Here is a 25,523-nt window from a genome sequence, read left to right as displayed (position 1 = left end):
TTATCTTAACTCTGAACTTAAGACGGATACCACCCATCTGAAATAAGACTTGCTGAACACAATAACACAATATTTGCTTCCATGATTTATACTCCTATTACACCAATGAACATGTTACATGCCAAATGAATTAAAGAAATGTACTCCCTCCGTTCCGGTCAATTGTTGTCCTTTGATTTTGGCACAAAGACCAAGGAAAGAGGAGATAACCAATAACTAAATGACAAGTGGAACAAATTGAATGAGAGTGATCAAATTACTCATCAAGTTCATTCTTAAAATAGAATGAACAACAAATGACTGAGACACCCCAAAATAGAAAAGACAACAAATGATCGAGACAGAGTGAGTAAGATATACTCTGATGAAAAATAACAGTAATTTTCTAATATGTATCCTAAAACACTTTTAACAAATACACTTATGCTCTTATGTCACAACTCACATGCCAGAAGAACCAATAAACTAATAATGAATTGTATAAATAATACTCTCTCTCATCTCAATCATTTGTTTACCTTTAACAAAATATCTCTCACTATGAATATAAAAAGTAAAAAATAACTGAGACGGAAAAAGGTAATTACAAAGACGCTAACATGAGTAAATTCCAAGTATCAGGAACACCAGCGAGACACCAATGAGTACAATCTCCTAGAACAGGATGCCTAGGGTCAGCATATGACTTAGGATGTGCATCAGGCCTTAATTGAGTTAACAATGTTATGTCTAGAAATAAAGCTGGAGTTTTCATTTGGGCCAATATATTCTTCACTATCTCTTCTCCTGGGCTTTGTGTTGTTGGGCTAGTTGAGCCCATCACCGGTTTGAGCTCCGATCCACAATCTCTTGCTCCCGGCTTCCCAAAATCCGCCCCACTATAATATGTGAAGAAAATAATCCATAAGGCGGTTTTATAATTCATAAATGTTTCGGGTCACTTCAGATTAGGTCAACTCAGTGTTTGATATACGTTTATAGGTATAAAATTGTTAGGTTATATCGTGTATGGTACAATTTGGATTGGGTCGTATTAAGTTTAAGACGATGATTAAAACTTACTGATAATGTGAAGCTGAAATTCCTTGATAAAACACTTTTGTTTTCGAATGATCCACTTCCGAGTCCACCCAATTTGCCCATGTTTGAAATGCAATTTGGAATGCTTGAATTCGGTCCATATCTTTTATAATTTTACCATCAAATTGAATAAAATCCCACCTGCAATATATTTAAGTAAATTTACGTAAAACAATTAAACCGCTTCTTAACATTATTATAAATCGCTTATTAATTTACTTAATTACCCTTATATAATAAGTTACGGGTTAATTTACATGCTTATTCTGAATTTCTGATAAATAAAGGTGGTTTTATATTACGATTTGTAAAATCGCCTTATAAAAGCCCGTTTGTTACGTTAAAATCTCAATTTTATGTAAATTAAAATATGAAATGGAGGACATACGGTTGATTAGGAGGCTTGTAAAACCACCAATGCCAACTATCGAAGACCAATAAGTCAAAATCCTTCCATGCATCACCACCTTTTATAGAATCAAGTTTTAATACTCGTCCTATATTTTCCTCATCAATATCTACTAGAAATTGATGCCATTGCATAGTTATTGATAATTCATATTCCTGCATGCAAAGTCAAACATTTAATTATCGGTTTTTTCCCATGGTACCCTCGAACTTTGGCAGATTACACATGGTACCCCTCATTTTAAGTTTCTACATATGGTACCCTTATGTTTACCTTTTTCTTTCCCAAAATACCCTTATCAGACTTCCGTTATAACGCCGTTAGTTTAATCCCCTAAACACTACTTTGCCTCTTACTTTTACCCATAATACATCCTCATTCTAATCACTAATCTTCATCTTCTTACATATTTAAGCCTAAATTCACTCATCCCTTTACCACCACCTCCACCACTACCACAGTCCACCACCACCACAACCAACGACATCATCCAATCCCACCACCACCACCACCACCACTGATGACGCCACTTTGTCGCCCGCTCGCCGGCGACGTGGCTATCTCTTATTACTCGCCAGTGACGCATTTTAAACCCATGGCCCCACCCTTGAACGATCAGATCTGGTGTCTTGAGGGGAGGGGAAAGAGTTTTCTTGTTTTAAGGAGGAATTTTTTGGTATTTTATGTGGTGATTTTGGAGGTGAATAGTAATTTTAAAGGGTAGAAGAAAAGGAATAAAACGTTCGGTGTGGGAGTGGACCGGCCCGCCGGTGGCAGGTTTGACTTGTCGGCTGACGGTGACCTGTTGCTTGCCAGTGTGGGTCACGATTGTGGTGCTTGGTGTTGAGTGTTGGTTGTTAGTGGTGGTTGGTGGGTGTTGATGATTCTTGTTTGGGGCAAAGAATAATGAGAGGTGGTTTGCAAATGGTGATGTGTGATTGAGTTTGAATTGATAGTATGTGGTGATGGTGGTGGTGGTGGTGGTGGTAGTGGTGTGTCGAATGGTATGTGGTGGTAGGGTGTGTCGAATGTGTAGATCTGGTTGTGATGCGGATTTCGAGTGGTAAGGATGGGTTGGGACCACCTTGTGCGTGGTTGGTCTGGGCTCTTCGGTGCGGCGGGCCTGGGGTGGTCGTTGGGTCTGATTGTGATGGGATTTTTTTATTTTTTTTTGGTTCACATTTTTATATTTAGGTGATATGTGGATTTAGGTATTAATTGTTTGTTTAGAAGATTAATTAAGGATTTAGGTAATAGGACTAGCGGTGTTATGACGGAAGTTTGGCAAAGGATATTTTGGGAAAGAAAAAAGTAAACATAAGGGTACCATGTGTAGAAACATAAAAGGAGGGGTACCATGTGTAATCTGCCAAAATTTGAGGGTACCATGGGAAATATCCGTTTAATTATTGATTGAGATTTACTTATTTGAAGACAAACTCATTTTAAAACAACATATAATACTAGTACGTTTTTTCAACGCCACGCGTAAAAATCTAATTAGAAAAAAGATTTACAAGAATATTTTATGAGAAATTGATGTACAAACTTATTTTTTTACCATTTTAACAAAATAATCTTGTAAATCTTTTTTAACATTTATTCTTAGAGCATATATTAGAAAAATCGATATTAGTATTTTACTAGTATAATTTAGATTTCAATCAAAACTCAATAAAAAGTGACCACCCATCTCTGTGTGATACTTTCTGATGAAAAGTTACCACTAGTTTATTATTACAAAATGACAATATTAGTTGTAGTTTTTATTATTAATGGTCACTTTTTGTAACCGTAATACTTTCTGTATTAGAAAATAAACTAGTAGTCAGTCACTTTTTATATGTCGGGACTCAGGACTCTTAACTTAAGACGGATACCACGTGTTTTAAGTAAGACTTACTCTACTAAACAAGACAAAAGCACACATGACTCATGAGCATGGATGAAACATACAAAACGTGAGTGACTCACAGGAAAATCGAAGTAATACATAGGCTTTTGCTGGACAGAATTGTATTTTGCGTCAGGAACAGCTGCATGAAGCATGCATGTGAGTGATTGCCATTGATTCAGGCTTAGCGAGTCCCCTACAAACAATATCTTCTTTCCTCTTGCCCTCGTCATAAAATCTTGTGCATCGAATCTGTATATAACGCTCTTATATGAGTTTTCTAATAATACTGATCAACTTGATGGGTTGTCGAGGTGAACAACGTTAAACCATCGATTGAACCTTAGTGACTATTTTAAATCTTCTTATACTTTCTACCAAAACTTGATGGTTGAGTATAATAATCAATCAACATGATTTTTTTCTTTCGAGGTAGTGATTTCTTACTTATTTTAATTTCAAAACCACCTATTTTATATAACTTTTACGTTCTCTTTTAAAACTGCCTTATTTCAAAGTTGCTCGTATATATGTGAGCAGAATTTTGAAAAATAAAGCAATTCTAAAATACATCTCTTTATCACAAAAACAGAAAAACCCGACTAGAATTAAGTTGGCCTATACTGAAATTGAGTACCATCCAAAGACCTGAATCGATCACGTCCCTAAAAAAAAAAAAGGGAATATTCACTAAAAGAGTTGCGTACCTTGGGAGATTGCACCCAGTAGGCTGCCAGCGATACTTGAGATAATCATTATCAGGCCTTCCATTTTTTTTGCAATCAAATTGTGTTCTTAAAAAAGGACATACAAAAGAATCATATAATGGATAATTATCATCATAAATCCAACTTCCTTCAAATAAATTGCAACTATTTACTGGACCGTCTTCTCCGTTTGATTTTCGTAACAATAATAATAACGAGAATATAACACGCAGCCAAATAATTTGAGCCATTTTTCTCCTACAATAATTTGTCATTTACAGTATTATTTTTGAAAATAAAACGAGTATGAATATGTAGTGTAAAATGGTATTTTATATTAGAATAATTACACTAATTATTATATTTTTACAAGAATTAATTACGCAGTATTATATTTTTAAAAGAATAAATGCGTCTAAAATTAATTTAGGAAGTTTAGGATTATACGGGAGGAGGGTCTTTTATATTACGTACCGTTTATATATATGATGGTCCATTTACATTAATTATGATTTTTCGTAAAATTGTCTTCTTAATTGTGGATTTTGGAGGTATTTGGAAATTGGAAATCAATTATTAATTCATGAATTTGACCACCTGTATCAATCACATGGTAATTAGCGTTTCACATGATCTCCCTTAAGACAGACTAATTCACGTGAAACAATAGACCGGGTTTTGACACCACTTTATATAGACCTGGCCAAAGCACCGAGCCAGTCCGACCTCACACGCCTCACGGGTCATAACATGCCTGGCCGACCTAGCCCGCCCCTGAACCATCAGGCCCGTCTTAATACACGGGTCGTGTCCGTATTCTATTTTTTTAAAATCCGACCGCCCATTGACAAAACAAAAAATAGATAGGTTCGCTAGCCCGGTCCACCCACAGGCCACGGCCTGCCTAAGACCCACCAAAGGCCGGGTCTGGGAAACAGCCTTCTCAACCCGGCCCGAAGCACCCCTTTCACGGGCCATTTGAGAGCTTAGTGTGGTGTGTCTGGCCCGGCCCGGCCCGTGACTAGCTCTAAGCCAAATATGACTGCTTTTGAAAAAAAGAAACAATCACCCAAAGTTGTACCGTACATAGTAGCTGGACCATTATGGTCATATTTTACCATAAATGTTCTCCAAACCCGACTTATTATTTCAGACGAAAGTGGCCTGTCTGAAACAAGAATTTTTATTTTAGGAATAGATCACTATAAGAGTTAAAACTATAAAATCATTTTACGAAATTTTTTTCCTTAATCTGATAGTCTTAATTTTTTTTTTTTTTAAAAAAGTGCATCTATTTTTTCATCACTCGATAACTTGTACTCGAATTTCCAGATACTCATTTTTAAATCTCATATATACTCTTTAACATTAACTTTGAGAGACGCCTCATTTTGAAAAGCTACTTTTTCCATACTTACTCAAGTGTTTTTAGCAACTCTTTCAATATTAATCGTCACGTAAAGAAACTCTTTGATCCGTATAGGTTTCATGATGATGAACGTATCAATTTTATCGTAAATGTTGACTTATTTTTGTTAATAAATCATTTCAAGTTAAACATATTTACTCATATTATTATGTTTTGTATTCTTTTAACATTAAATAGCATAATGGTCTCACAATAAGCTTATTATAAAACCGTCTTTTTAAATATCTACTCATTATTCAATTTCTTTCAACTTTTTTCAATGTTTCTTTTACTTGAATTAGAAGTCAAATTGTCTTTTGAGAAGACAAACAACAACACAAGTAGCATCTAGTATTTCCAAGAATAATTATGTTGTAGGCAATTTGCAACCAATAGCATCGTAGTATTTGAGTTTTGGATATATTGCATGCATGTGTAAATTATAGGTAGGCTAAAAGCCCCCACATTGTTTGTGATTCATATTCGTAGTCTTGTCATATTATTTTCCTTAAATTTAATGCAAATCAACATCAAAATTAGGTACGTTAAAATAATGCTACTTTTTTTAGTTTCTTCTTAGTTTTAATTTCTTAGATAATGAAGGATGCGTGAAAATAAAGCTTCTCTAGGTAGTCCAACTTTTAAAGGAAGCACTATATATTGAAATTAAAACAATAACGACATATGTATAAACACAATTTCTTTTGTGAGTACAAGTTTGTGAAGTTACACAGCAAGGTCTTGTACCTGTTTAATTTAATTATTGAATTTATAGGAGTTTTACTAAAGTAACCTTATTTTATTTGGCTTAATTTGAATTCTTTTCAGTTTCATTCAGCTCATTTCAGTTTGTTAATTAAGTTTAGTTCAATTCAGTTCAACTCCTTTCAACCTAGAGAAAATGGAAATGAATCGAACTTAACTTTTCAAAACTGAAATTAGACCCTGTTTTTTTGGTTGATAGAAGCTGAATTGAACTAAACTTAACTGAGTGGATCTGAGCTGATTTGAACTAAACTGAACTGAATGTAGTTGAACTGAACTTATAGGAGTTTAAATTTCCTACTAAACTTATAAGAGCTGAGCTAAACGGATAGGAGATAGTGAACTTATAAGAACTGAGTTAAAGTGAACTTATAGGAGCATAACTTTTCTGAATAAAACTTATAAAAGCTAAATTTAATTTCAAGGCAATTACTTTAAGTCAAAAAAAACATTTTATGACATTTTCAACCATTCATGTCTTTCCTTGTCTTTCCTTTTACGACATTTTCAACCATTCATTGTAGGAGTATACTCAAACATTTTATATAATCTCTATCTTGAAGTAATTGTTTATTTTGGGATAAAAAGAGTTTGCCAAGTTATACATTTTCCCTTATTTAATTTTTACTTGTCATATTCTAAGAGTTTTTATACCCATATATTAGTCAAGTTTAAATCTATAAGTATGCTCTTAATCTTCTTTTTTTTTTTTAATTTTGCAAATGTGTGTTTTCCATAAGTTAACTCTATACACAAGTTTCTACATACTATGAAAAACTTTAATACAAAATTTTATTGGTTCCCATACCAGAATTGGTTGATGTGAGTGGTAAAAATTCTCATCTCTTAAATAAGTGATCAAGGCTTCAATTCTTAATTCTTACAAATGAAAAACTCAATCTTAAAAGGAATCTACCCTTTAAGTTGCCTACAGTATTCGTGGAAATTGTCGTAACGGTCAATAGGGAATACTCAAAAAAATATTCATTGGTTCCGATAATGATACCAAATTTTTGTTTTTTTTTATGTGAATAAAAGGTTTTTGTTAGTGTCGTCCGTCCCTTCAAGTTGTATGGCTTTATTTATCCTTGTTCATTTAAAGCTTATTCCTTATCATTAGCATTTTATGGCTTTAAGCTAGCACATAAGTCAATTTGTGGGACACATCCTATGCATACAAGAATGTAGGGATAATGTATAAAACGTACTCCTTCCATTTCATTTTTATTCAAATAACTGCTTATTAGCTGAATTATCAAAAACCCTATGTTAAATATAACCAGTTTCAATATATTTGTTTTGATTTTGATATAATAAAAGGATATTTTGGAAAAAGTTACTCGGTAAATTTTATGAAAAACCTTCTTTAATTAGAGTACTCATGTCATACTAAATTACTCCGTTTTTTTTTATTATTATCATTATATTACTTTGTAATACATTTATAAATGCAAATACATCAAACCGAGCAATTACCTAGCTGTCAAGAGATTTTAATACGGTATATCTACGATAGTTGCGTAACAATCTATAAACAAAAAAAAATGACCCATCACAACGACTATCCATGTGATGAATTGGACTAACGAGCAAAGTATTAGCAACAATCAAATTATGCACTTTAATTGCATTTATTATTCTTCCAAGAAAATAATTAACTTTACGAAAAGTTTAAGAGATTTAAACACTTGCATGTTAGTGTCTAATTGGTGATGTTATTGGATAATAATTCCAAGCTAGCATGTTGACGACGGTCCAAAAAAATTAGCTGTCTCACATGAAAAAGGGTCCCTACCCATTTGAGTTAGCAATTGCATCGTTGTATACTTGTCTACGCATGTTGGTTGGATTCGAATCGGATAAGATTACGGGTTGGCTTACTCTAGTGACTTTGGCTAACGTGAAACTCGGTCCGAGTTCGATTTAGGTCAACTTTGGATCATAATTTATTTTGTATATCATGTTAATTGTTGATTATACTTGTTCCGGGTGTAATTCCAGAGTAAGTATTGTTACCACCCGTGGCTTGTAGAATAATGTCTTGAGTTGAATCCTTCTTTCCTTAATCGTTCCTCTCGGCCTCTCCTGCAACAATGAACGAATCGAACGAGGCTTGGCTTTGTCTGCGCAGTCTCACTCAAACGACGCTCAAGTCGATGAAACTTAAGGGATAAGTTGTTACTTGGGTTTGAATGTATATTGTAGAGAGATAAGGAAGATAATACTAGATGAATAGTGTTTCTTAGGTTAAGTTGTGGATACTTTCCTCAATGAAGGTTGAGGAGTATTTATAAACTTTCACCTTTTGTCACGTAGTGGCCAAGTGGCTAGCGGTGGAAAAGCGATCTACCCCTCGGCCGAGGGACCTATGGCGGCCGGCGGACCTGTTGACTCACCGCCGAGGGTCTTGGATATGAGTCTGCGGGTATGTGTCCCTTTTGGCGGTTGCCATGCCGAGACCAGTGGCACAGCCGATGGGTCGACGGCTAGGTTTTTCTAAGTCGTTGACTTGCTGTGGATATCTTTGACCTTGCTCAATATGTTAACTTGGTCAGCGGTGCAGAATATGCCCCATCAATACTTTATATTGAATTATACTTTAAGTTAAATCACTAACGTGAGCTAGCTCAGTTCAATTAAATAACTTCAAAATATATTTGGCTTAATTTCAACTTATTTTAGTTCAACTCAGCCCGCTCAGTTTAGTTAAGCTCAGTTCGGCTTATCTCTTAACAAATTTAGGCCTTGATTTTTTGGCTTAATTTCAGCTCTCATTCAGCTTATTTCATCCTACTCCAGCACAATTCATCTCACTTCAGTTCAGCTTTGCTTATTTCAGCTCAATTTTTCTCAGCAAATTTCGATTAAGTTAAACTCCATTTAACTCACTTGAACTCATTTCAGTTTCGTTCAACTCAACTCTATTCATTTTAATTCAGTTCAGTCAATTTAACTCCTTTCAATCGAAAAGAAACGGACCTAACTCGATTATACAACAATCTTACCTATAAGGCTATAAGTCTATAACTACCGTTTTTCATAATATTTGGTGGGTATCGTGATACTCCACTATGTGCAGGCCCGCTACGCACGCAGCTACGAGCCCACGACTACATCCTTGCACTGTTGCACGCCACAGCTTTTATCTAATTTAATTTAATTTAATTTAATATAATTTAATATAAACCATTGTTATAACACATTAGATTGATGATGCCAAGTCCCCTTGTTATTTGATTGTTTGCTCTTAGTTGATATAATTAGTAAATGAAGCAATCAAATGGACTTTCAACAATGATTCAAGATGATCAAGTCATTCAAGGAAGTCAAGACAATGATACTTTCCAAAGCCTTAGTCGATATATGTAAGAGTAAGTGTAACATTCTCATTTAAGTCAAGTAATGGCAAAACCATGCAACGGTCGATTTGTCACGTGGTTTCGGTACTATCATACGGAGGAGTTTTTCGTCCAAATGTTTTTGAGTGTCAAAACTTTGCAAACCTTAAACCTTAAACATTTGAATTTTCAGAAACTTGAAAACAATCTGAAATTTTGGAGTCACAAGCCCACTTGACTAAGCCTCTAGATTTGTGCAAACACCTTTTACCAAAAATGGCAAAGAAGACTTGTCAAACTTCTAAAGTAAGAAAGGCTTTTTGCCATTTTGGTAAATTGTCACATGTTGAGTGTAGAAGCTTAAGTTTTCTGATTTCTTAAGCCCCAAGCCTACAAGTCTAACACTTACCATCACTCAAAGCTATCATTTTAATATTGGATTTAATTTTTCAAAGTGTACTAACCTAAGACTAAATCCACTATAAATAGAGTGTCTTAGTCACATTTATTTCTTAAGACTTCCAAAGCATTTATTGTAAAAACCTTGCAAATCATTTGTGCATTGAAAGCTTTGTTCTTCAAGTATTTGCAAAACGTTTTTCGATTTTAAGTCTTCAAAACTTGTTTTCGAAAAAAGTCAGAAACCTCCAAGTATCGGTTCATTTGTCTTGTGACATGATGAGTTTGTTCCATGATTCTCGTGTTAGATCTTCATTGTAATCTCCATGTTCATTTAAGTGAACTCTTGAGATTCAAGATTCTCAGAACACCTTGAGATAGAACCCATAAACTCTTGAAGCGGAGTAGCTTTAAGTTTGAGTGCAACCGGAGTAGGTTGGCGAGTTATTTTCATTGTAAGGGGTTTAGTAAGTTTGAGTAAATTTCTAAACAAGCAATAAAATAACGGTTGGACGTAGGCCTCGGAGTAGAGGCTGAACCAATTTTTAAAATGTCGTTTGTTTGTTCATTTACTTTTACGTTCTTCCACTTTGCTATTTCTCGCATGTACCTAATCAAGTTACGTGTCACGATCACACCTATACCGTGACATAGAACTGCTGTATCTTCTTGTGAACTTACCTTCAATTAAGTTTCTCAAGTCTTGTACTTCTTTATTCTTAGCTTAAAATAGTTAATTAACTAAGTTAAGAATAAAATTTTAAAAAAGGTACACCTAATTCACCCCCTCCCCCTCTTAGGTGTTAATCGTTCTTAACTCTTCAATTGGTATCAGAGCCTTGTGCTCTTGATATTGGTTAAATCCAAAGAGTTGATCCTATAGTTATGGACGATTCAAAACACACTAAGTATCCCATTTTCAAGGGAGAAAACTATGCCTGGTGGAAATATCGCATGGAGCACTATGTCAAAAGTGCGGACTATGAATGTTGGTTAATCATTCAAAAGGGTCCCCTCAAAATCGAAGTGACTAATGCTGATGGCACTAGCTCCTTGAAAAGTGAGGATAAGTATGTTGAGGCCGACTATAAGAAAATCGAGAAAAACTCTAAGGCCATGTCCATTCTTCAATATGGAATCGGTGACCAAGAGATTAATCGTATATCTGGATGTGCCTCGGCCAAAGAGATTTGGGACACCCTAAACCTTGCTTATGAGGGAACGTCACAAGTCAAAAAATATCGTATTGATCTTCTCATGCAACAATATGAGATGTTCAATATGGACCGAGATGAGTCAATTAATAGTTTGTCTTCACGTTTTTCTAGTATTGTCAATGACCTTAAGAGTTTAGGTAGGAGTTTTCAATCCGAGGATTTAGTCCGTAAAATCCTTCGTAGCCTAACTGAAAAGTGGCAACCGAAGGTTACGGCTATTGAGGAAGCTAAGGACCTTTCATTGCTCACCCTTGATGAACTTATGGGCTCACTTATGGCTCATGAGTTAACTCTCATGAAGCGTTCTAGTGAAAGCTCTAAAGGGAAAGGACTCGCTCTTAATGCTCTCTCAAGTGATGAGGAGGATGAAGATGATGAGTTTGCAATGTTCACTAAAAACATTGTTGGCATGATCAATGGTCGAAACTCTCAAAGGTATAGCAATAACTCTAGTAAACGCCGTTTTCCTAAGAGAAGATCTAACTCCACTGTTGGTTGCTTTAAATGTGGTGATAAAGGTCACCAAATCAAAGAATGCCCAAAGTGGAACGATATCAAATCTAAGGAAAAACGTGACTTTGCAAAACGTGATTACAAAAACAAGGTAATGACCGCTATTTGGGGCATGTCTGATTCTGAAGAGGACGATGTCCTTGAGGATGAATTAGACGCCAAACTTAGCATCTCGTCTAGTTCCTCAAAAAATACTTCCAAATCATCAAAGAAAGAAGACATCAAGTGTCTTATGGCTCACTCCGTGGATTCAGACTCTGATTCAGACCATGAGGTAATTAAGCTCAAGAAAAAGGTTCGATCTTTCTCTAAAGACAAAGTTTGTCTCCTCCTAGATCAATTCATAGATAAGTGTCGTGTCCAAACTAATAAGTTGGAAGCTATGCAAATCGAAATTGAGGACATAACTGAGGAAAATGTAGTCCTTAAAGAAAGTCTAAATGAGAATGATCAACCTAGTTCCATGTTGGGTCTTGAAAAAGAAATCAAAAAACTTCGAAAACAAAACTTGTTTTTAGCCAACAAAGTTGATGAAACCAAAGTCAACAGATCCTTGCACTTTGTTGCATCCATTCTAAAGGAAATGTGTCATCACTAACACAAGAACGTGACCAACTTTTGATTGACTTAGCTACTTGTCACAACGAAAAAGATGATCTTGTTAAGATTGCTGAAATGTTAAATGATGAGTCGAGTCATGTCAAAAGTGCCTTAGAACGAGCTCAAAAACTAAATGATGACCTTCTTGCTCAAAATGAGATGTTAAAGAAAGTCGAATGCAGGACTCATGCCACGGAGGTTTCTCTTTGTGGCATCTGATTCAAGAAAAGAAATAGACACTCTCACGGAATTAGTGTCTTCTTTAACTAAGGAACGTGACACTCTTCTAGCTGACCTCAAATTATGTCAAAGAAATAATAAACAATTGGAACAAATTGGGATGTTACTTAGTGACGAAGCAAGACTTGCAAAACAAGCGTTTGACAATTTAGGTAAATTGAATCTTAATCATCTTGCTAAAATTGAAACATTAACTAAAGAGCTAGATGAGGCTAAGATGTTTTACTTAAAATGGGAAGGAAGTCAAAATGTTTTGGAGTTTCTCTTGAAACAATCACAAGAGTACGAAAAATTTGCAAAGAATGCTGGACTTGGTTTCAAATGCAACAGTAGCACACACTGTTGCACTCGAAACCAGGATCCAAGTCAAACCGACTTAGAAGAAGAAAGTATCTTTGGTCTTCCCGAGTACATCATTTGTAACTATTGTGGCAAAACAGGTCATGAGTTTAATGGTTGTGACAAAAGAGTCCGTGACTTAGAAAGAAACACTAAGAATGCTAAACAAGTGTGGATAAAGAAAGAAGAAGTCAAAAAGGTCGTTGTCAAGAAGGAGCCCAAACTTGTTTGGGTTCCTAAACTAAATGTTTGATTTCTTATAGGCATTAGTGAGGGGCGAAAGAATTGGTACTTAGACAATGGATGCTCTCGTCACATGACGGGAGATGAAAACCAATTCCTCTCGCTAGAAGCCTACGATGGTGGCATGGTGACTTTTGGCGACAACAAGAAAGGTGAAATCATTGGTATTGGAAAGGTTGGTAAGTCAAAGTCATTATGCGTGGACAAAGTGTTGCTTGTCAAAGGTTTGAAACACAATCTCTTGAGCATTTCACAACTTTGTGATCGAGGTAATATTGTTGAATTTCTTGCTAGTGAATGTAGAATCATCAATGGTAAAACTAGAGAACTCATACTTGAAGGTAAACGTGTTAAAGACGTCTATATGACTAACTTGTATGCATTGTCGGGTCAATCACTATCATGCATGAGTGTTCAAAAGAACGACCCTTGGCTTTGGCACAAACGACTTGGTCATGTAAATGCTAAGACACTTAACACCCTTAAGAAACTTGATCTAGTTGACGGCATTCCTAACATTAAATTTGAATTTAAATCACTTTGCGATGATTGTGTTAAAGGGAAACAAGTTAAGTGCTCTTTTAAATCCAAAAAGGTTGTTAGCACCTCCTTACCTCTTGAACTCATTCATATTGATTTATGTGGTCCCATGCGAGTGGTGAGTAGAGGTGGAAGTCGTTTTATTTGTGTCATTGTAGATGACTTCACAAGATTTGTTTGGCTTCTCTTCTTAAGTTCTAAGGATCAAACATTTGATGAGTTCTTAATCTGGGTCAAAAAGGTTCAAAACAAATTTGGATATAAACTTGTCTCATTAAGATCCGACCATGGAACCGAGTTTGAGAACTCGTCATTTGAGTCCTATTGTAATGAGTATGGTGTTAGTCATAACTTTTCGGCCGCACGAACCCCACAACAAAATGGGGTTGTGGAACGAATGAATCGAACTCTTGAAAATATGGCTAGGACCATGCTCATTAGCTCTAAGGTTCCTAAGAATTTTTGGGCCGAAGCCGTAAACACATCTTGTTATATTTACAACCGTGTCATGATTAGAAAAATCATTGAGAAAACTCCCTATGAACTACTACGAGGAAGAAAACCTAATCTTTCACACTTAAAATGCTTTGGTAGTAAATGCTTTGTGCACAACAATGGAAAAGACAACCTTGGCAAATTTGATGCTCGTAGTGATGAAGGAGTTTTTGTTGGTTATTCCGATCATAGTAAAGCATATAAAGTCTATAACAAAAGGACTATGAAAATGGAAGAAAGCGTTCATGTAATATTTGACGAATCTAGTCTTTTTGTGTCAAACACACAGGTTGATGATGAGGATGATGAATATGATGATGATTTTGAGATTGGTATGATACGACATGAAATGGATCAAGTGGTAGAAGAAGGCCGAGCAACGATTAGAGCCACTTTGTTGCATGAGGAGGATGTGCAAAATTCGGGGGGAAGGAATCGTCCTCCTACACAAAATGATGCTACCTCATCCAGGGGGAACAAGGATGGTGAAGAACAGCCCAATCTAATCATAAACGAACCACAATCACCTCCTTCAAGCACTCCTCATGCAACAGTCCCCTCGATCGATCACGGGCAACAAACCGAATCTTCTAACTCACTTATTCCCAAGAAATGGAAACACCAAAGCTCTCATCCCTTATCAAACTTAACCAAAGGTGACCTAACCTCGGAATAAAAACCAGATCATCGCTTCAAAATTTCTGTGCACACAATGCCTTCATCTCAAAGATCGAACTGCACCATGTCACAAAGTAGCCTTGATGATGAATCTTTGGATGATTGCAATGCAAGAGGAATTGGAGCAATTTGAAAGGAACAAGGTATGGCATCTTGTCCCTAGGCCCTCCCAACGTACTGTAATTGGTACACGGTGGGTCTTTCGCAACAAGTTAGATGATGTTGGAGAAATCGTACGGAATAAAGCTAGACTAGTGGTGCAAGGTTTTAACCAACAAGAAGGAATTGATTACGATGAAACCTTTGCACCGGTAGCTAGGCTTGAAGCCATACGAATGCTTGTAGCTTTTGCGTCTTTTCAAGGTATAAAGCTTTTTCAAATGGATGTCAAAACCACATTTTTAAATGGATACCTTGATGAAGAAGTGTTCGTTGAACAACCTCTGGGCTTTATAAACAACGAGTTTCCCAACCACGTTTTTAAACTAGATAAAGCACTCTATGGTTTAAAACAGGCTCCTAGGGCTTGGTATGATAGGCTTTCAAAGTTTCTATTGGAAAACGGTTTCATACGTGGGTCGGTGGATAAAACGTTGTTTATCAAGTCACAAGGAGATGAACTGTTGCTTGTACAAGTATATGTCGATGACATTATTTTTGGTGCAACTAACAATGTTCTTTATAAGTACTTTTCTGATTTGATGACTTCGGAATTTGAAATGAGTATGATGGGAGAACTTGGATTCTTTCTTGGTCTTCAAATCAAACAATGTGAGAATGGAACGATGATTCACCAACAAAAGTACTTAAAAGAAATGCTAAGTAAGTTTGGGTTGACTAATTCTAATCCTATGCCTACACCAATGGTGTCTAAAGTCAAGCTTGACAAAGACGAAAACGGTAAGAGCATTAGTGAAAAGGTATATCGAGGTATGATCGGTTCCTTACTTTACTTAACCGCTAGTCGACCCGACATACAATTTAGTGTGTGTGCTTGTGCCCGTTTCCAAGCAAATCCTAAAGAATCTCATTTCAAAGCCGTCAAACGGATTTTTAGGTATTTGATTGGAACACAAGGGCTATATCTTTGGTACCCAACTCACTACGAACTTGATCTTGTAGGTTTTTCGGATGCGGACTATGCCGGTGATACATTGGATAGGAAAAGCACCTCGGGCATTGCTACTTTCCTAGGACCGTGTCTCATTTCATGGGCTTCCAAGAAGCAAAACACCGTTGCATTGTCCACGGCCGAAAGCGAATATGTGAGTGCCGCTCTATGTTGTGCACAAATTCTTTGGGTACGTCAACAATTGCATGATTATGGCCTTACTTTCGAGACTACCCCTATTTTTTGTGACAACACTAGTGCAATTAATATATCAAAAAATCCTATACAACACTCACGAACTAAACACATCGACATACGACATCATTTTCTACGTGATCAAGTTGAGAAAGGTCATATTTGTCTAAGCTTTTGTAAAACGGAAAATCAAATTGCGGACATTCTTACAAAACCGTTAGAAAGAGAACAATTCGAAAGACTTCGGTCGGAAATTGGTTTATTAGGTGACATACCGCTAAATTAAAATTACGTTTTCCAATGATTGATTAGAGGGAGGATGTACATGTAATTAAATGTTAGTTAATGTGGTAGAATGCATGCAAATATCGAACAAGTGTAATTGACAAATTAATGAGTGCACTTGAGTTGTTTTTGCATTGAGCTTCCAAAAATCACTTTATGTCCCAACTTCAAAAAGCCTACACCCTAGCCTCACATTATCAACACTCAACCGTCCCTCACCTAGAATAACTACACCATCCCCTCATTTACTTCCATGTTTCCACTAAACACACCCTATTACCCACTAAATAAACAACCAACTCTCACTTTTTCGGATTCCCAAAACCGTCAAAGCCATTTCCTCTTCCACTCTCTTCAAAATGCCTCCAAAACTTTCCAAAGAATTACTTCAACTCAGAAATTCCTTTAATCCAAAATACATTGCCAAGAAAAAGATGGCTCCCAAAACCGCTGCAAAACTAGATGAAATCACCTCTGCCACTGCCAAACCAACCGTTGCACGAAAAAGACAACCGCCAAAAAGGGCGGTGGTCGTCGTGCAGAGGAGGTCGAAGTAGGAATCCTCCTATTTCTCTACAACTTGATGCTGAAGTGGACATTGAAACCGATGAAGAAGAATCCGGTTCTAAGGGAACCAAAAAGAATGAAGATAGTCAAAAATCAAGTGGTGTTATCGAAACAAGTGAAAAGGGAGATCACTCAAGTGAGATGAACGAGGGGGAACTTGAAGGAGAAAAATCAAAAGAGGGAAAAGAAAGTAAGGAAAAATCGGAGGGAAACAAAGAAAAAGAAAGTGATGAAAAATCGGAAAAATCAAAAAGTGAGGAAAAATCGAGAAAAGATGAAGAGCAATCAAAAGAAAGTGAAGAAAAATTAGATAAGAAAAATGAGAGGGATTCAGACGGAAAGGAAAGGAAGGAGGATAGTGATGTTCTAATTGAAAAGAATGATGATGATGTGCTTCTAAAGGATTTGGTGAGTGACACTTCAGAGAAGGATAAGAGGAGTGAGATTGATGCAACGGAGACCTCCACTGTTGAAAAGGAAATCGGTTCAAATGCTGAGAAAATCGATTATGAAGTTGTTGATGTTGAGGATCGTGATGATGCCACAGTGGTGTTTGATGATGGGCTTGACCCATTATTTTCAAAACCCGCATCACGAACCCGGTCCAAGAGGAAGATGCTTGAAATATTCGGTGATGATGACGAGGATGTAACCCCGGAGGCATCCCCTCCAAAACCCAAGGTTACCCAAAGAAAAAGGGGATCCGGGTCAAAATCAAAAGCACCCAAAAGGGCTCGTTATCAACGGGATTTACCGAGCATAAATGAGGATGAGATCATTGAGGAGAAGGTGCCTCTCAACACATGCATGGACCTTGTCATTGCTCCTTTTGCCGAATCATTCAAGAATGATATCCTCAACCATCTCAATTCTCTTGATCTCCGGAGGAGATCTTCAAGATATGCCACGGTATGCTGCTTTGTTGCTTCCACAATGGTCGTCGTTATAAGAAATCTTGGTATGACACCTCTCCTGCTTTTAAATATTTCAAAGAGGCCATGTATGCACAAGGTTGGGTGAATTTGTTGGACAAATATAGCCCCATGTATTTGTCCGAAATCATCCAATTCTATGCAACAGATCAAAGTGGATGTTGAATCTGGAACTCTCTCTCGCCTTTATCAATCAAAAACCCTTTGTCCTAACCCCGACCAACTTGTCGCTCATCTTGATATCTGTAATGTCGGGCTTACCTCTTTTCCCAAACGTGATTGGGGTGAAGTTGATGAGGTTACCTCTACCCAGGTCATGAAGGTTCTTCGACCTCATGATGATGATGGCCCTACCAACATATATGCCTTTGAATTAACCGCACCCATCCGGTTCATCTTCAACCTGGTTTTTCGCAACCTTGTCCCTTCCAACAATAGCCGTGGGAGATGTTCTCTTCTTGACATGCTCCTAATTCATCACATTGTTAAGCACAAACCCATTAACCTTCCTCGCCTTATGTTTCACCGCATACTTGAGATGTCCACTGAGTTCCAAAGCGGGAACTTTGACAAAAATGCCGTAGTTCCTTATGGTATGTGGCTCTCGATAATTTTCATGAGGGAAGGGTTAGTGTTGAAGGGAAGCCCTGCAATTGAGAAATTGAGTGATGAGATGACACCGGGTCTTCTTTCTCGAATGAACTTGGAGATTAAGAATGGCAAATTGGAAAGGAAGAATCGATCGGGTTCTACGATGGGTTCTACCGTTGAAATGGGTGTGGTCCTTGCAAAGTTGGATGAGCTTCTTGGGATTGTGAACCGGTTGGTCAAAGAACAGGGCAAGTTGAGGGATGAAGTCGGTGATCTTCGCACCATGAATGAAGATCTCCTTGAACGTCTTGAAATGCCTCCTAAACTCATACCTCTTTAACCCGTTTCTCCTCTTGAACTTTGGCTCTTTGTTTTGTTTTAAGACACTCTCTTGCACCTTCGGTTGTTTGTTTTTATCTTGCTTGAACTATTTGCGTGTGTTTTAATCGTGTTGCTTGCCTTTTGCACATGTTTTCTCCTCCTTTGACGATGTCAAGAGGGGGAAGTAGTTTAATTATGCCATGTGTGATCTTTTAACTCTTAGGCTAACGTCCACCTTAATTATGTCTTAGCTTCCATGATTAGATGTTTTACTTTGGCCAAGCATGTTGCACCCTTTCGAATACCTTGATCATGTTTATTAATTATGTTTATGTTGAAATTGACCAAAGACCGACTAACCATGGGCTAAGGGGAATATCACACATGTTTGGACTTGTCATCATCAAAGGGGGAATTTGTTATAACACATTAGATTGATGATGCCAAGTCCCCTTGTTATTTGATTGTTTGCTCTTAGTTGATATAATTAGTGAATGAAGCAATCAAATGGACTTTCAACAATGATTCAAGATGATCAAGTCATTCAAGGAAGTCAAGACAATGATACTTTCCAAAGCCTTAGTCGATATATGTAAGAGTAAGTGTAACATTCTCATTTAAGTCAAGTAATGGCAAAACCATGCAACGGTGACGCTTGTCATCGTGGTTTCGTACTATCATACGGAGGAGTTTTTCGTCCAAATGTTTTTGAGTGTCAAAACTTTGCAAACCTTAAACCTTAAACATTTGAATTTTCAGAAACTTGAAAACAATCTGAAATTTTGGAGTCACAAGCCCACTTGACTAAGCCTCTAGATTTGTCACAAAACACCTTTTACCAAAAATGGCAAAGAAGACTTGTCAAACTTCTAAAGTAAGAAAGGCTTTTTGCCATTTTGGTAAATTGTCACATGTTGAGTGTAGAAGCTTAAGTTTTCTGATTTCTTAAGCCCCAAGCCTACAAGTCTAACACTTACCATCACTCAAAGCTATCATTTTAATATTGGATTTAATTTTTCAAAGTGTACTAACCTAAGACTAAATCCACTATAAATAGAGTGTCTTAGTCACATTTATTTCTTAAGACTTCCAAAGCATTTATTGTAAAAACCTTGCAAATCATTTGTGCATTGAAAGCTTTGTTCTTCAAGTATTTGCAAAACGTTTTTCGATTTTAAGTCTTCAAAACTTGTTTTCGAAAAAAAGTCAGAAAACCTCCAAGTATCGATTCATTTTTGTCTTTGTGACATGATGAAAGTTTGTTCCATGATTCTCGTGTTAGATCTTCATTGTAATCTCCATGTTCATTTAAGTGAACTCTTGAGATTCAAGATTCTGTAACACCTTGAGATAGAACCCATAAACTCTTGAAGCGGAGTAGCTTTAAGTTTGAGTGCAACCGGAGTAGGTTGGCGAGTTATTTTCATTGTAAGGGGTTTAGTAAGTTTGAGTAAATTTCTAAACAAGCAATAAAATAACGGTTGGACGTAGGCCTCGGAGTAGAGGCTGAACCAATTTTTAAAATGTCGTTTGTTTGTTCATTTACTTTTACGTTCTTCCACTTTGCTATTTCTCGCATGTACCTAATCAAGTTACGTGTCACGATCACCTATACCGTGACATAGAATCTGCAGATCTTCTTGTGAACTTACCTTCAATTAAGTTTCTCAAGTCTTGTACTTCTTTATTCTTAGCTTAAAATAGTTAATTAACTAAGTTAAGAATAAAATTTTAAAAAAGGTACACCTAATTCACCCCCTCCCCCTCTTAGGTGTTAATCGTTCTTAACTCTTCAACCATTGATTACATGTGCAAATAATACAAAGTGGAGAAATTGCTGTTAACATTATCGATTCATTAATGCTTTGTGCAATAATTTCATTTTTTTTTCCAATATTGTTAGTGACATGTATACATACATATCACCAAAAATATATTGAAGCAATGATCAATATACTTGAAAAAAAAATAGACATTATGTTAGGAAGAAAAATTAGTTTAATTAGAAAGGTAGAATACAAAAGCATTTTTTTGTAGTATTGTTACGTTATTGAACGAGTTCAGTAAAGTCCAAAGACGGTACAATTACAAAAGAAATTAGTAATAAGATATAAATATAATAGTTGAGGAGGTTTTGGTTGAGCCTCAACTATTATATTTATATCTTATTAATTAGAATTGGAGCTTATAACTAACCATCACAAAGTTTCAATTTTATTATTAGGTCAAGTCTAAATCAATAAGTGATAAAATAAGTTCGGATGACATACGTCCAATTTTATACCAAAAACATGGAAGGAGCACAATTTCATTCGAGTAGTTTCTCCTGAAAGACGGTCTCTCAATAAGTTTATTGAGAGACTATTTTACAATTTTAAGAAAAAGTGGTACTAAAGATAATAAATTAGGTACAAATCTTGATTAAATATAAAATGAGTACATTTATTATATAAATAGGTATGAAATTACTATGTCACGATCAACAATCAAAGAGTTACAAAATACAAATAAAAAGGTACAACATACTGGTCTCTCAATAACTTATTGAAAGATCGTCTCTCCTAAGTTTTAGTGATTTCAGATTCACATATAAATTACAAAGGGAAGTATGTATTATCCTGTAAAAAATGGGACAATAAGACACCACAAACTGGTGTCATGTCTCAGTATCATCCTCTCATATAATCATATGTTTTATACATGGCTCTTACATGTTAGATGTGCAAAGGTGACATAAAAACCAGATGACATCATCTCATTTACCTTAATCAATTGCTAATGAGGTGGTGGTGGTGCCTACTTTGAGATTGAGTAAGAAGTACATATAAAAGTTGATTCCAGGTATCAGGAACACCAGGAAGACACCAATGCGAACAATCATTACCATGATCACCATCCGGCCCGTAAATTGACGGGTGCCCGTCTTTTCTAAGTTGGGATAATGTTGTTATGTCTAATAATGTAACCTTTGATGACAATCCACGCATTACTTGGTATACTACTTGTGTTGGTGCGGGTAACCCGGCCGGGTACGTGGATCCGGATATGGGTGTTGTCTCTCCTTTGCAAGTCCCTGATGATGTGTTCCATTCACTTGCTCTGAAATAATTAATACCCATTTTATTGTCATTTATACTTTATAGTTATAGTTACTAGATTATACATATGAGAAGGGTTTACGATATGTAAAGAAAGGCCGAAAATAAAAGCGGTAAGTTGATAGATTTATCGTCAATACTGGTGATACTGATGAAACTCATTTTTAAGAATTATTGAGATGATCGCCGGGGACTTATAGGACATTCTTAAGTTCATCGTTGTATAGTAAATCAGACTATTATATCGTCTCTAACCTTGATTGATAGTGATTAATCTTGGAACGATTTTAATTAACACAATTGTTCCGTCTTACCAATAGACAATGTTGACTAAATTAAACTACTATATGCCATAAATCTCTATTTTAACGCGTAAATCACACATGCATTTAGTAATTACATGTACAAAATTTGTTATTAAGATACAAAACTAACGATCCATCTGAATCATCAGCTTAAACTCTTGGCTGAGATGGTTCTTTCACGTATATAGTCTCATTGAGGAGGTTCACATGCATGATATAATGTGGAGTGACTATTTGAATCAAGAATCAAATAGTAACACTAAAATCCAACATAAATAAGCCAAATCAAATAATGAAAAAATAGCTAAAGAACAAGCAAAGTTACCTGTAATGTGTAGGGGAGATGTTCTGAAAAAAGACTTGAGTTTTCTGGCTGTTAGTGTTGGTTTTTACCCAATTCGACCATGTTATCATCCCATATTTGTATGCTTTCAATCTATCCATATCCTTGTATATCTCAGTCCCCTTTTGGATGTAATCCCATCTGAAATCGAAATCGAAATTAGTAACATACTCCGTATCTGTTAAGAGTATAAAATCATTCTTGGGTTATTCAACCATCAGTTTATGCTTTTGGTTAGCACCAGGTGTTGTGTGAGGGAACTCTTATTAAAGTATAATATCATTCGTGGATCTCCAACTAGAGGTGGACAGTGGGACGGGCTGGGCGAGTCGCGTCGGTCTATAGGGGAGGAGCCTTAGCTTGAGCCCACACCACGGGCCAATGGTGGGCGGGCTCAAACAGGCCAGGCTATGAAAAGGTTGGCCCTAGACCGGCCCAGTAAGGTGAGTAGGCCGGTTGGCCATGCAGACCTAATGGTGTGGGCTACAAAAATCATAACCCGAGCCCGGCCCGAGTGAATGAAGTGGGTTGTGCAGGCCTAGGGACGGGCTGACATGCCATGTGAAGGGGAGGCTTGGTGGGCGGGCAGAGCTAGTGTGGCTCGAGCTGGCCCGCAGTTATGTCCACCTCTACCTCCAAGGCTCCAACCATCAGTTTAAGCTTTTGATTGAAGTTGTTCTTAACAGTGTCTACATATCGGGCATTATGTGAAAACAGATCCCGAATTTTATGGTCATATAATGTATTCGACTTGTAATCTGTAACCAGTATTATACGTTTACGTTTCTCTTAAATAAGAATTTGTGAAAATATATACCCGGTTTGTTGGCTACCATTATGAACCCACCAATGCCAACTATTAAAGATAAGCAAATCCATGTCTATCCAAGCATTGCCACCTTGAATAGAATCAAGCTTCAATATCCTCCCTATCTTGTCTGACACTACATCCACTAAATAAGGCGTCCGATATAGCATCACTGATATATTGTAATCCTGTAAATAAACCAAATCAAATTCAACCTTTAATTCTTATATAAAACCGTTTTACAGTAATATTATCGTAAAACCAAATTTAATTGTTTGATATCAAACCCATTCAAATTCTTGTATAAGGCTGACTTACATAAGAATGTTTTTAAACGCTGTTAAACCAGTATAGTATATTATGTTTTTCACAATATTAATAAAACCGTCTCACAAGAGACTAATTGAATAATAAAATGTGCACCTGAATGAAAAATGTAGCAATGCCTCCTTTGTTAGTGAAAGTATAATCAGATTGAGGTGCACTTGCATGCAACATGCATGTTAATGACTGCCATTGATCAAGACTTAACGAATCTCCTACGAACATTATTTTCTTCCCTCGAAACTTTGTTAGAAAATCTTGCCCATCGAAACTGAAAATTACACATATATTATGAAGTTAGTAATGATCAACGAAATTAACTTCGTCGTGAAAACATCCTTTTTGTGTTACTAACATAAAAGGCAAAGTAGCGTATATTTGATACCATATTAGAATCGATATATAGGAATAGAATCGTAATACTGGAATTTGTTGTTGTTATTATTATACGAAAAGTCAAATTAAGAGTTAAGTTTTTAGTTATTAATGGTTTAATTTTGGAAATTGTTGAGGTAACTAGTGAAATTGACAGTAAATGTTAAAAGTGAGAGCATGTAAAATATTACTCCCTCTGTCCGAGTGAATTGTTTATAATTGTTTTATTTTGTAAGGAGAAATAAAGAAAGTGTAAGCTATTGATTGGGACGAAGGGAATACGTAAATATTTGTGATTATACCAAACAAAAACGTCAACTCTTTATCAACGTAAGAGAATACAACAAACTATGATCACGAGTGTCCTCTCTAAAAGACTTGAGTTGCCTATTGGACAAACAAATTAAACATTTTGTAAATAAATAATCTTAACTCACAAGAATTTAGTATTATTTTCCAAACTAAAATAAATTAATATTGCAATTAGAAATTAATTTTTTTTAAATCTAACCATATTTTGATAAGGCTAATTTTGATATCCATTGATTTAAAGTCGTATTATGACTTTATCAGCTAAACTATAGTCATGCATTAGTTAAAAATATAATTGAAGAAATTTAACTTCAAAACCTTGATAATTAAGAAGTATGTTACCTTGGCAAAGCACAATTAGTAGGCTTCCATCGATACTTGAGGTAGAGTTGATCGGGTCGACCATTCTTTTGACAATCAAATTCATCGCTAATAAAAGGGCATGCAGAAGTGTCATATATCGGAGTATAATCGTCATTATACTCCCAACTTCCGTCGAAAATGTTACAATTAGAAGAACCATCTAATTTTTTACCCTTTATTATTGTTTTAGTATTATTATTATTATGGTGTGATTTTGCATTGCATTGATGTACAAGTATAATGAGTATGGCTATAACTATATTGTAACCCATTGAATTTTAGAGAAAATAGAAATATAGTATAGTATATGGTTTAATAAAGTGAAGGTGAAATGAAAAAAAGACAAAGAAAACTGAACCATTGTTGGCATTTATAATGAAAAATTTTTGGATACACATGGTGTACCACGTCATCGTACACTCGAGCCAATAAGATTATTAGAATTAACCACACTTTCTATAAATAATAAAGCAAAATCTAAATGAGATATGGTTAAAGGTTTATCATTGGTTATGATGTACGATAATCTTGTACACCGGATATACCCAAGAATCTTTCTTTATATATAAGTAGCCATCCAAATAATACACCTTTCTTTGTATTCTTGTTTTTGGTATAGAATAAAGAAAATGTTAAATAATAGGAAAAAATTATATAGACGTGACAATATATGTCCATGCTTTTTGAAAAAACTCTTCTTTAAGACGAGAAAATGTCGACATTTTATA

The 25,523-nt window shown here is 35.9% G+C and overlaps 2 protein-coding genes across 2 annotated transcripts; both read right to left on the bottom strand.

The window, feature by feature from the left end:
* Positions 1-454: 454 nt before the first annotated feature.
* LOC141647044 (protein trichome birefringence-like 41) lies at positions 455-4,586 on the bottom strand. Its single transcript, XM_074455079.1, has 5 exons — positions 4,091-4,586; positions 3,464-3,635; positions 1,469-1,644; positions 1,063-1,221; positions 455-878 (listed from the first exon to the last, which is right to left on the bottom strand). Exons 1-5 carry the CDS (start codon positions 4,363-4,365, stop codon positions 584-586), a joined length of 1,077 nt encoding a protein of 358 aa, XP_074311180.1. The 5' UTR covers positions 4,366-4,586; the 3' UTR covers positions 455-583.
* Positions 4,587-21,408: 16,822 nt separating this feature from the next.
* Positions 21,409-25,152, bottom strand: LOC141647042 (protein trichome birefringence-like 38). Its single transcript, XM_074455077.1, has 5 exons — positions 24,775-25,152; positions 23,845-24,016; positions 23,431-23,609; positions 22,596-22,754; positions 21,409-21,966 (listed from the first exon to the last, which is right to left on the bottom strand). The coding sequence occupies exons 1-5, from the start codon at positions 25,065-25,067 to the stop codon at positions 21,636-21,638; spliced, it is 1,134 nt and encodes a 377-aa protein (XP_074311178.1). The 5' UTR covers positions 25,068-25,152; the 3' UTR covers positions 21,409-21,635.
* Between the last annotated feature and the right edge of the window lie 371 nt (positions 25,153-25,523).

This window comes from Silene latifolia, chromosome 3 (assembly GCF_048544455.1).
Source record: "Silene latifolia isolate original U9 population chromosome 3, ASM4854445v1, whole genome shotgun sequence".
Taxonomy (NCBI): Eukaryota; Viridiplantae; Streptophyta; class Magnoliopsida; order Caryophyllales; family Caryophyllaceae; genus Silene; species Silene latifolia.
This window is presented reverse-complemented; position numbering and strand designations above follow the sequence as displayed.

Excerpts from the sequence above, each read along its gene's own strand:
- LOC141647044 (XM_074455079.1), bottom strand. The coding sequence starts at position 4,365 with ATGACAAATTATTGTAGGAGAAAAATGGCTCAAATTATTTGGCTGCGT. Across the intron at positions 3,636-4,090 it reads ACTGGGTGCAATCTCCCAAG|ATTCGATGCACAAGATTTTA; the intron begins GTACGCAACTCT and ends CGTTATATACAG. Across the intron at positions 1,645-3,463 it reads TGTATTACTTCGATTTTCCT|GAATATGAATTATCAATAAC; the intron begins GTGAGTCACTCA and ends CTTTGCATGCAG.
- LOC141647042 (XM_074455077.1), bottom strand. The coding sequence starts at position 25,067 with ATGGGTTACAATATAGTTATAGCCATACTCATTATACTTGTACATCAA. Across the intron at positions 22,755-23,430 it reads AATGGTAGCCAACAAACCGG|ATGGGATTACATCCAAAAGG; the intron begins GTATATATTTTC and ends TTTCGATTTCAG. Across the intron at positions 21,967-22,595 it reads ATCTCCCCTACACATTACAG|AGCAAGTGAATGGAACACAT; the intron begins GTAACTTTGCTT and ends TAATTATTTCAG.